This window comes from Camelina sativa, chromosome 18 (assembly GCF_000633955.1).
Source record: "Camelina sativa cultivar DH55 chromosome 18, Cs, whole genome shotgun sequence".
NCBI lineage: Eukaryota > Viridiplantae > Streptophyta > Magnoliopsida > Brassicales > Brassicaceae > Camelina > Camelina sativa.
The window spans coordinates 1,879,602-1,892,659 of record NC_025702.1 but is presented as its reverse complement, the minus strand read 5'-3'; the positions used below and the strand labels follow the sequence as shown (position 1 = coordinate 1,892,659).

General features: G+C 30.3%; 1 protein-coding gene across 3 annotated transcripts; it reads left to right on the top strand.

Annotated features, from left to right (window-relative positions):
- On the top strand, positions 9,868–13,013 carry LOC104760274 (la-related protein 6A-like). Of its 3 annotated transcripts, none has more exons than XM_010483174.2 (11): positions 9,868–10,303; positions 10,454–10,535; positions 11,150–11,244; positions 11,369–11,434; positions 11,526–11,605; positions 11,701–11,785; positions 11,882–11,929; positions 12,016–12,081; positions 12,173–12,322; positions 12,448–12,541; positions 12,641–13,013. In XM_010483174.2, exons 1-11 carry the CDS (start codon positions 9,971–9,973, stop codon positions 12,814–12,816), a joined length of 1,275 nt encoding a protein of 424 aa, XP_010481476.1. In that variant the 5' UTR covers positions 9,868–9,970; the 3' UTR covers positions 12,817–13,013. The 3 variants fall into 3 exon arrangements, with proteins under 3 accessions (XP_010481476.1, XP_010481477.1, XP_010481474.1); XM_010483175.2 differs by having other exon boundaries at positions 12,167–12,322; positions 12,448–12,526; XM_010483172.2 differs by having other exon boundaries at positions 12,167–12,322; positions 12,641–13,007.

Below are 13,058 nucleotides of genomic sequence, written 5' to 3'. Positions count from 1 at the left end.
TTTTTTTTTTTTTTTTTTTTTTTTTTTTTGTGAACGGATCATACCGCACCATACCATACACCATACAATGAATTTAAATTCACTTGGATCTAAAAGTCCAATGTTTTTTATTGTTAAAAAAGGGTTTAGTTAAGTGTATATATATGAGAGGTTCCCACTTAGACAAATAAAATCCAATGTTGAGTTAAGTGCATAGTTACTGATGATTTTGGTTTTGTAATATCTTTCTTCCTCTCGCATCTGTGTGTTTCAGCAATTCATCATTTCAAAGTTAAACGTCTTTAAACTTTCTCCACTTCATTCAAAAACTCGTAAATGATTTTTATTTTGTCTGAAGAACCATTTGATACCTAAATTTAGTGTATTATTTAAGGGTGTGAAAGAGATACAGTATGGTTAAAACTGATAATTTTTTATCAAATTTGTGTTGAAAATACTCTATTTATAAAACAAAAATATAATTAAAAAAACTCTTTATTAAAGGGATGTAATATTTTCTACAAAAATAAACTAGAGTATAGTGAGATTTTCCTGATATATCTTGAAATAAAATCTTAAATCAAACATGGCATTTATAGTTTGGCCTAAATACATAGGTTTTGAAACATGTGATGAATTAGATTCAATAATGTTAGTAGGCTGTGTGTGTGTGTCTAACGCGATTAGGTTTATGAAGTTAATGACGAGTAGGGTCAAAAATCGTAAGGAAAATCCTCGTGATTGTCCTACAACGTGGGAAACCTTTTGTTATAAAGCAAAAAAAAAATAAATCAGTCACTAATGTTTTGTTTTTTGTTGGGTAGGTATATATAGCCTGTGAATTAAACAACGGTTTAAGCCTTTTCAAACTCTTCTTTTTTTACGAACCACACGACAAAAAGTTATATTAGTTTGCTCTTTAATTTTCTTCCCCATAATTAGGTGCTCTTTACAACATGGCTAGCATCCAGATACCCTCCTGTTTTGTAACTTAAACCGTCTAAAATTTAGCAACTTTTAAACTTATTTGAAATAGGACTGATATAAAACGTTTTTTATTCGAATAAATTTTACATTTTATTCAAAAAAAAAAATTTCTTCCCCGTAATTAGGTGCTTTCATTACCTTCCGACAGAAGAATTAAAATAGCATTTATAATAATAATAAAAAATGGTACTATATCACTTTTAAAAATTTTACGAAAAATTATTATCATTTTTTTACCAAAATATATTTCTACTGTTTATTTATATGCACTTGGCAATTGTTACAGTTTTCTTAAGATATAAGTATTCGTTAATCCATCAAACAGAAGCCATTTTTTTATTTTCTCGAAAGTGAGTTCAATATACAATAGATATGTTAACCTAAAAGAGTAGGAGAGTTTAATTTGTGAAGAAAGAAAAAATGCATGGCAGTTTGATTGACTAATATGAAGTCCCTATAGCTTTTCAAAGAGTCAAAGTATATTTTTGACCCGTGAGACCTATAAATAATATTCCTTACGACAGAATCATTAGATGGGTTAGGTTGATTTTTTTTTCCACTAGAAGTTCGAGAATAGAAACAACTGACGACATATCTAGCAAAATCTTGCATGATGAATGAAACCAAGCCCTTAGCTCATGACTTGTATAGTTTGGTTCTGATAAAAAAAATATCAAAATATGTAAACCATAAACTAAATCTACTATAAAACTATTTACACTAATGTTTTTTTTTTTGTTCACCTCATTAATGAATTTAAAACTATAAAACTATTTACACTAATTTTTTTTTTGTTCACCTCGATAATTAATGAATTTAAAGTAACAATTTGATTACATGATATATGTTCTGAAAATGATTAGGATGTATTGTTCCTTGAAATGGGATAAAAGTAGGCATATATATGATCAGTAAAACTATTGTATTGTGTATGATTTGACTTTCTTAATACTATTGCATCATCATATTTCGATTCAATCTTTGCAATAAGAATAATTACTATTTGACGAAGAATGCTTAGAAGAAACATTAACATCTAAACCATAACGGAATGTATAGAAGAAAACTTAATGAACATGGAATATTTTTGAATATTTTTGTCACACATTTACATCCTCAGAGAATCGAAACAGATGAGTGACTGATACATAGAAAGTGAAGATCACGATTAATTAAGGACATCAAACTTTTTTTTTTTTAACTTACTGTAACCAAATGATTTGACGTATTCACATTGATTAGGCCGAATATTTTAGTATAAGATAAAATTTATATTTTAATATGTCGATCATAGTGGGGAAATGTTTGTTGTTTTGTAGTTGGTTCTCTTTTCATCAAAGTTCTTTACGCCATGGTTGTGGAAAATCTAACAATGCTTAAGTTAAATCTCTAGAATGTAAAGGTGAAAAGAAGTTACAATATCATATTTTAATTGAAATGTGTTAGTAGATGGTAAGATGCTTTTTTTGAAAAGAAAAAAATCAGATTCACCATAAGGAAAATAAGATACCATGGTTGATAATGAAGCAACCCATGAAAAGTTTTTTTTTGGAAACTTGTTAAAGAATATATTCACTTTTTCTTATTAAATATTGTACTTTTTAGTGTTAATCTTTATGTATATAATAAATTACTGATATAAAAATATCATACTGAATATGAATTATGGCATGGTAACAATATAGTAGAATTAAGTGGACTCATATATGTTATGTTTATTTTAATAAAACGATTGTTAGTTTTATGTCATGTCTCCAAATTAGCTGACGGAAACATATATGATTCATAAATAATAAAAACATATATGATTCATACATAATGCTCAGTATAACACATCTTTCCTGTATTGAAACGATATAAACAAAATCAAGTTAAATTACATTTTGGGTACTGTTTTTGTCAGCTGGGAATGATTGATATTGAAGCAACTTTTATTTTTAAAAGCATAAAGACAAATTAATGGTTCTCTTGTAAGATTCACACATATCGTTCTGCNAAAAAAAAAAAAAAAAAAAAAGTGAGAGGGCTTCTGATTTTCGAAATTAGATGCAAAAAAAATTAAAAAGAACAAATGCGAAATTGTACAAATCTTCCTTACTAAAAACATTATTATAGTCTTCCACCAAAAGGTCCAAAACAAAAACAAAAACAAAAAATTATTATATATAGTCTCCTCCTATATTTTTGTCCCATATTTATTATTTCGACACCGACGTTTCTCGCCCCTATTATCAGGCAAGTTTTAGAACAATGATGGCAATGAAAAAATCATCAGTATGAATTATTTTGCCCTCGGGGCTTCTTGTGATGACAGTTTCGAACACTGAGTCTCACGTGGCTTCCACGTGGCTGTCAGGCTGTATGAGTATAGGTTTTGGATATGGTCAGCTCGACTGGTTACCAAATTTGAGACGACCAAAGACAAAAGAGAGAGAGTACTACAAGTCTCTTAAGACTGAAACAGTAAAACCCTAATGATTTTCTAAAACCCTTTTGTTGTTTGAACTTTTAGAGAATACAGAATTTTAATGTCTCTTTCTATATTTTTAGCAAAAAGTCTCTTTGTTACTTTCTTTGTAATTTCTCTAAGATAAATTGTTTTCAAAAAAGCACTACAAATCGGAATATGTACTGCATGCATATCTCATATATATCTACGCGAAAAATTGGAATAAGCATTGTTTATTATCTTTTGAAACGTTGTCACATTATACACAACAAATATGAAAATATTGCATTACAACTTTTGATTTTCTTAGAAGAATTAACCGTGTATATAAAACTATTCATATGAATCATATGAATGAATTCTTTTCATTTGTGATTTCTCGTACGGTCCGAAGTGTCTTTGAAGTTTCATAGGAAATTAGTACTTGATTATGTCGAATATTATCTATATTGCTAGTGATAATTTAGTGTTGTTACATCAAATATTCTAATTTAGAAAAGAAAAACAACATGTGTGTACGATATAAATTGATCGTGTTCAGGAAAAAAAAGCAATGAGATGCCTAAGAAACTAATATTTTAGTCATTAAAATAATATTATATAATAACAATCTTGATCAAACAATGTATTTATCATTTACAACCAAAAGTAAAAGAATTTGTACTTGATATGGACTCCATACAAATTGTAGAAAGAGAGTATAGAATATAAATGTTCCCATTTATTTGGTGGAGGACCAAATGTGGACCAAAAAAATAACTTAGCCAATCGCATCTTAAGGCAATCGAGGAGAAACTACATGGCCATGCAACTATAGTGTGTTTCATTTACTTTGAAATTCATTTGGTCCAAATTTATCTTCAATTCCCTTTAAACTAGATATACACAACACAAGGATGAAGTGGGGAATTCACTTGATAATATTATAAATTTGAACAACTATAGTTATTTAGTATTTACTTTTCGCTATATCAAATTCTATTTATTGTGGCAAGACCTTTAGAATAGGTCTTCACTTAGTTTTTAAATAGTACTTCACACTCTTAAAAACCTCTACGTACAATCATTTCGACGAATTATGTTGCATAATGCATAGTCGACGTACATATCTCAAATGTAAAAGTGATTATTGCTTACATGATTCGTCTTTTTATATGGGAAATCAAATTGATAGTGTTATACTTAACAAATCACTCTTGATTGGTCAGTGTCGACATGCATAGCGGTCATAAGGTAAATAATATTTTGATGATATGTTAGTGTGTAGATCAACATTCGTTTTAAGTGGTTGATAAGAGAGACTATAAAATTTCAATCTCCGAGTCATCATTCCAATACGAGTGTTCTATAGACTAGTTGCTCTCTTTCATGTCCTAATCGTCTAGGGTTCAAATCCAAACCAATGAACGTTCTAGTCACATCATTTAGAAATATGTTATATCTATCGTTTTTCGTATGACCAACACTTACAAATTTATTTTCATTGGATATATACAATCAAGTACTACAATGCCTACACATTATTAGTATACAATAAAAATACACGTTTAGCCCGAAGCTACAATTGTTTTTTTTTTTTTTTTTTGGCAATCTCACTTATTATTTTCATAATACAAATATATGAACAATATTGGGCTATTGTAATTCTTCTTGAAGGGGATAAGTCAAGCCCATCAAGTGCCATTATACAAAATTTATCATGATCAAGTAGGGCTAATTTTATTTCTTCTTATGGTAGATAAATTATAAATATTCATGATTTGATCTAGATATATATATATACTAGATGAGGATCCGCCCGATATCCGGGTTTAAAATTTTTTAAATTAAATTAAATTTAATAAAAATATATTAAAATTTGTTGTATATTACTAATAAATTTTATTTTGTTATAATACATTGATTTATATCCATTTACGAATCTTTTATGTATGTTACTATTAAAAATGTATTTTTTACATCTAAATATACTCTATGTTACAAATAAATTCTTTATCACTACCTAGAAAATGTGAATATGAACACATTAAGCCAACTACAATATTTTATTTTCACTTCTGTATAGTATTTTATTTACTAAAATTGTTGGCTCAAAAAACATTTTGAATAAAAATATATTACATAATATACTAATCAATGATGTATTATCACAATAATGTATGACCACCATGGAGAAAAACCTCGACTCCACTCTCATCCCTTATGGAGAGAGCCTTGCGTCCAACCTCCTCCACCATGGAAAGAAACTTGGTTCCGCCTTCCTCAATTGGGGAGATAACCTTGCGTCCAACTTCCTTCACCTCCCTTGGGGAGATAACCTTCTATCCAACCTTCTCCACATAGAGACAACTTCGGCTCTGCCTTCCTCCTGTGTGGAGAGAACATGTTCACGTCTTTTTTCTATCTCAAAATGGGTTGCTCCGACAACCAATGAAAGTAAAAAACTTTTTTATAATGTTACAAAATCTTTTGATAGTAACTAATATTAAATTTCTCAATGTATTCGTGAAAGTAACTATGCAGAAGTGAAAGTAAAATAGTTGACTTATTGTGTTTATATATTGCATAATATACTAATCGATGATGTATTATCAAAATAATGTATGACCACCATAGAGAAAACCTCGGCTCCGCCCTCATCCGTTATGGAGAGAACCTTGTGTCCAATCTCCTCTACCATGGAGAGAACCTTGGCTCCACCTTCCTCCTTTGGGGAGATAACCTTGCGTCCAACCTCCTCCACCTTCCTTCCTTAAGGAGATAACCTTGTGTCCAACCATCACCACCATAGAGAGAACCTCGGCTCTGCCCTCCTCCTATGTGGAGAGAAATGTTCACGTCTTTTTGTTATCTCAAAATGGCTTGCTCTAACAACCAATGAAAGTAAAAACATTTTTCCAACATCATAAAATCTTTTTGATAGTAACTAATATTAAACTTCCCGATATATTTGTGGAAGTGTCTTTGACACACCATGATGTAGCATCTGTCTTTGTAACGCCTCAACCACCACCTTGATTAGTGAGCTTATGTCCACTCACAGTCCATGGGCCCACCTTCGTAAGTGGGCCCTACATCTATTCCCGGTCCGTGGACCCACTCATATTCGATGGCCGGTTTATTACGTTTGGGAGACTTTAAAAACTTGTTTACTGATCCTACAAATCAACAAATTTCTGTGTTTTGTTCTCACTCGCACAGTTCCGACAATCATTTCTAGGAAGGTCACCCATCATGAAGTTTGACCGAAAAAATAATTGCATTTTGATGACATATGTGGCCAAATCAATTATTTTAAACCTTTTTGTATACCAGGGTGTCACCGTCTTTAAGCTCCTATGGATCTGTCAACAATGATTTATGTTTTTCCAATCTATCTATCTATGTTTGTTGTAAAATTGTGTTTAATTTGGCTATTTTATCTATCTGTTAGGTTGATGAGCTTCTACTCGTTATCTCTCTTTGGGATTGAATGAATAATGGTAATATTTATGTTTGAAAAAAAAGAAGGGTTTATGACAAACCAATCAAAGTTGATAAATTAGAAGAAAATTAATTTGGTATAATTAAAGAAAAAAAATAAAATTATAGGCACGGTAATATATGAATCCCAAATAATGAAAAGACAAAAATATAAATTAAAGAAAATAATCTAAAAATACTATAATAAATTTTAAAATACAATATTAGGAAAAGAGGACGCATATATTTATCTTTTTTTGGGCCAACATATTAACATTACATATTCCAAGTTGAAAAAGGAGAAAGTATGAGAAACTTTTTGTTTAAAAAATTAGAATTTTTTTTCCTCCCATTAAAAAATATTCCAATTAAACAAAGTTAAAAGCAGTGTTTTGAATAAATTATTTAAATATGACCTACGTTTATATAGAATTGAGTATTTTTCAAATCTAGATTTAATAATTAAATGTAAAATTTCCTTAATACAAAGTTGAAAGCAGTGTTTTGAATAAATTATTTAAATATGACCTATGTTTATATAGAAGCAAGTATTTTTAAAATTTAGATTTAATAATTAAATGTAAATTTTCCTTAATCCATTTTTCTATATTTTTTTTAGAATTAATAACTTAAAATTAAAAATATAATATTAGAATTTCGAATTTTATGAAATATATATATAAAATCTCCTTATAATTATTTAAAATACTTTGTATTTTTTTATAAATTCTGTAATTTTTGATAATCATCTTTTTACGTTATTAATATTTTTTAAAACAAAATATTTTATTTTTATTGTAATCAAATTCTATCTATTAAATATTAATATCTACACATGTCAAAATCTTGTTAATGGCTAACTTTCAAAACCCAACTTTATATAATAAGATTCCCAGTTGAAAAAGAAGAAAGTATGAAAAAATTTTGGTTTAAAAAAATTAGAATTTTTTTTCCTCCCATTAAAAAAAATATTCCAATTAGACAAAGTTGAAAGCAGTGTTTTGAATAAATTATTTAAATATGACCTACGTTTATATAGAAGTGAGTATTTTTAAAATTTAGATTTAATAATTAAATGTAAATTTTCCTTAATCCCTTTTTCTATATTTTTTTAGAATTAATAACTTAAAATTAAAATATAATATTAGAATTTCGAATTTTATGAAATATATATATATATATATATCTAAAATCTCCTTATAATTATTTTAAAAACTTTGTTTTTTTATAAATTCTGTAATTTTTGATAATTATCTTTTTACATTATTAATATTTTTAAAAACAAAATATTTTATTTTTATTGTAATCAAATTCTACCTATTAACTATTAATATTTACACATGTCAAAATCTTGTTAATGGCTAACTTTCAAAACCCAATTTTATATAATAAGATTACAAGAGATTATGCGTTAAATTGTTATTTTTTTCTCTTTTCCTTGGGTAATCTCCATGTAAATGATCTTTTAAAGCAAAGTTTATGTTTGCGAATCACTATTTGTTTTGGGATATATGTTTTTTTTTTTTGTAATATATTTAATACAATAGTTAATACATGTATCGTGATATACAATTTTAGATTAATGTTGAAGCTTTTTTCTCTTCTAAATAGTATCGCTATATGTTTTGTGATATACCATTTTTATATAGAAAATGGAACATATCATAAATTTGATTTTTTTCTTATATTGTTACTTTTGTTCTGGGTTAATTTCTTGTAATTTTTTGTTCATTTTATATTACTATCTTTCATAGTTATCTTTTAAATAAAACACTTCTCTTCCAAATGAGTTATATTTTATTGGCAAAGTTTATGTTTGCCAATTACTATTTTTTTATTTTTTTTTACCTTTTTAGTGACTAACACAAATGTTGAAAAGAGAAAAAACAATCAAGTAAAAAAACACATATATGTATTCTTCTTTCACATTGCTTTTTGAGGCTCATTTTAAAAACTTATAGAATCGCGCAATCGAATTAGTGGTTTAGGTTCAAGACTAACGTCTGGATTGAGATTGTCTCAGTTTTAATATTACTGCTACCGTCAAAACACTTTGGATTGGAATAACATCACTTCTAACATCAATTCTAATTGCTAGTAATCAAAACACTTTCAACTATTATTATTGATGTTCTCATAGTCATATTGGTGGTAGCACTAATTCCCATATTCATTTTTGGCGATATTTTTCTTAGAATTAGGCTACAAGAAATTTTTCTGTTGAACAAATTTTCCACCATTGGATCTTACATCATGTAATAAACTAAATATGTAAAAAATATCAAATGTTATATAAAAATATCACATGAACATAAAAATAGAATAATTTATAAGTGAATAGAATATTTATAAGTAAAAATAATTTTTAATGACTTTACAAATATCATATGAACATATAAAATGAAGTCCTCCTGCTTTTCATACTTTTGGATTAATGACTTTAGCATCTCCATCCATAAGAACCTCTATTTTTAAAAAAATATATAAAATTTGATTATTGTAACATAATTTAGTTATAGAATTAACCTTAAATTTTTAAAACTAAACCAATATATGAAAAACATGAATGTGTTTCATGGAGCTTTTAAAAGCATCTTAAAAGTTCTTATTCAAGAATCCCTCTTCACTCCTTTTTTTTTAATATCATATTATTATTATTATTATTTTTTGTAAGAAGCCATCTAACTAAACCACATAATAGAGAAGCTTTTACATTAGTATCATAATGTTTTTTTTTTTTTAATAAGAAAAAAACGAAAATTGATTTCTAGATATGCTAACTGTAGGTATTAAAAGTAACCGATAGCTAACAAAGCCTTTTAAAGAAAATCGGGCTAATGAAAGCCTTTGAAAGAGAGGCTACTAGATCAAAACCCATCAAGTTACCTCGAATCAAGTGTCTAACCAATACGCCGCCGTTTAGTACCAAAATGACGAAATTAGCCCTTTGACCGTTTAGGAAAAAGTCTTTGAAACATTATAAAATTTGGAGAAGCGAGAAGACGCGTCGGCTGAGAGGTAAGAGGAAGAGACTCAAAAAGACGCAATCGAGGAGAGAGCGTGACGATTCTTCTCTCTTCTCCGGCGAGTCTTATGTCTTCTCTTCCTCTTCGCTCCGCCGGCAACATGGAAACCCCTTCCATCCCCGCCGCCGTTCCACTCCAGGCACCAGAAGACGCCACCGCGGTTGTTTCTCAATCGCAATCGTCGTCACATGAAGTTGATTCGTTACCAGTTACTGGATCTTCCGATGATGTTGTTCCCTCCGAGATACCTTGTTTATCTCCGTCGGATGATGATTTTGACCACGAGCGAAATAGCGCCGAGGATCGCGATCAGGATCACGGCGAAGGTGATAATCTGGTTGAGACCGACGTTGCTGTTGTTGTTTCAATCGATGAGTTGAAGAAGAAGATTATTAGACAGGCAAGTGATTTTTGTTTCGCTTTGTAATAGACAACATTGATTGAGAAATTTTGAAATCCTTAGAACATTCTTACGGTTTTGGGGTTATTATTGGTAAGTTCTTTTGTAAGGTAAATTGCTGAATCTAGTGTGTGTTTTACTTGGTTGCAGGTTGAATACTACTTTAGTGATGAGAATTTGCCTACTGACAAATTTCTTCTGAATGCTATGAAGAGAAACAAGAAAGGTTTTGGTGAGTTTATTTTTATTTCACTTGGAATTAGGCATTAGACCCTTGATTTTATGCTAGTTTCTGAGGCCAACTTTGAGGTATTGCTATTGTATTATGACCTTTCTGATACTGGAAAACATGTGTCATTGAAAAGTGTGAAACTTTGTGACCATTGCGTATTGAATAGAGAAATTGCCACTGATATACGAAAGTGGTTACTTTCCTGTACTTTTTATTGCAAAACCATGCAAAGGAGTATTTTTTTTAGGAATAGGCATTAGACCCGTGGTTTATGCCATTTTCTGAGACCAAATTTTGAGGATATGCTTATGTAGTTACGGACTTTCTGGTATCTGAAAGCATGTATCATTGAATGTATGAAACTTTGTGACCATTACGTATTGAATAGAGAAATTGCATCTGTTATACGATAGTGGGTGCTTTCATGGACCAAAACTTTTTCTTGCAAAACCATGTTAAGTAATATTTTAGTTGGCTAAATCCGAATTACTGAAAAATTATTACTTGTTTATGGAATATAGTAATTTTTTGCTTATGTTAGCTTCATAATTTCATAGCCGTTGGAGTGTGGAACTGTTAAGAACAATTTCAATGGCTTTCTTTTCATTGTGCAGTTCCTATTGCTTCCATTGCTACGTTTCATAAAATGAAGAAGCTTACACGAGACCACGCTGTGATTGTATCAGCCTTAAAGGAGTCATCTTTTCTTGTAAGCTTTTTTGCAGTAGTTACAACTTACAAGTAGTATTCTTGGAAGTTATTGGAGTAATCAAATTGCTTCCGAAATGTCAAATCATATACAGAGGTTGAGAATCTGTTTGGTCAACCTGCAGGTTGTTAGCTCTGATGGGAAGAAGGTAAAGCGGCTGAGTCCTCTTCCTGAGATCAGGGATCCAAAGGTACCTATTGCCTCAAACATGATTCTTCTGACTACTGTGTTGCGCTTTTGCTTCCTTTGTAGCGTATTTGTTACTGATTTGTGCTCCATAGATTTTCACTGTTTTGGTAGAAAATTTGCCTGAGAATCATTCAGACGAGAATATTCGGGAGATATTTGGTAAAGCTGGAAGGTGTGCCATGGCTCTATCTTTCTTTTTTATCTAGTTACTCATTTCTCCTGTTTTATCCATCCTACATACTAATCAACATTTTTCTGCAATTGTAGCATAAAAAGTGTTTCCATATGTGATCCAAATGCTGCTGAAGAACCAGAGAAGGGTTGTAAGAAGGAAAAATTCATCAGAACCAGGGTATGAAACTTCGTGGAGAACTTTCTTTTTTGTAATCACAAGCATATAGTTGTATGTTTATGTGTAAGTAATTAGCCTCTTCTTCTTTGGCTATAGTTACATGCCTTTGTGGAATATGAAACGGTGGAGGCAGCAGAAATTGCGGTGAGTGTCAAAAAAATCTTAAGACCAGTATATTTTCTCTTTTCTAAGGAATCGGTGTGGTTAGCAACTTTTACTATTCGGTGCAGGCAGCTACATTAAATAATGAGCAAGACTGGAGAAATGGGTTGCGAGTTAAGCTTCTTGAACAAGCAGTAAGTAATCTATGAAGAATCCATTAATTTAAACACATATGGAAACAGATTATAACTTTGTTAATCGATTAATTATTCATCATAGGGAAAGTTTGCACAGAGAAGACCAGCTAGGAGGGAAGTCGATAAAGATAAGGATACTACAGGCCGTGTTCATGATCAAATTGGTGAAGAGAAGAACAAAAAGACGCGTGAACATCAGCCTCACCGTCACCATCATTCTGATAATCCTGCTGATGATGTAAGTTCCATCTTAATACTATTATTATTTGATCTCACCTTTCACGACTTATTTCAACGCTGTGCCATTATTCAGGATCCAAGAAAGCTGTCTATAATTATGTATTGTCTTTTAACCATTTTCAGGATGGTGGCAATCATCAGAAGGAGAAAAATGGAAACAAAGGCAGAGGTGGAGGACAAGGAAGGCGACAGAATCATCAAGGTGGTAACGGATTTGGTATTTTTCTTAGAGAAAGTCCATTTCATTCCACTTCTTGTACCTAAGGAGAGGAAAATATTTATTAAAACCAACTTTTTTTTGTATTTTTTGCCACAGGACATGGAACAGCACCATCAACTTCATCATCTTCCCATCATAATCATCATCCCATAGAGGTCTCAAAGCGTCCACCTGGCCCGAGAATGCCTGACGGGACGAGGGGGTTCACAATGGGGCGTGGTAAAGCGATCCCTCCTCCTCCCACATCTGCTCAAACCAATCATGAAGTTTGATCGGTTTCTCATCTCTGGTTGTAAGTGTGAAACATGTATGTAGTTATTAGAATTAAGATGTTGTTGTGGATTTGGGTTCCCTTTTGGCATATTCAAGTCCTCCCAAATCTTCACTCTGGTTAGTTTTGTGTTGTAAGTTTTGGTGAATGAAAAAAATGATCCATTTTATAAAACTAGAAAATATCACTTCATTTGCATTTTGTCTTATTGTTTTTTGCCCTTTAATTTGCTAAATTTTGTTG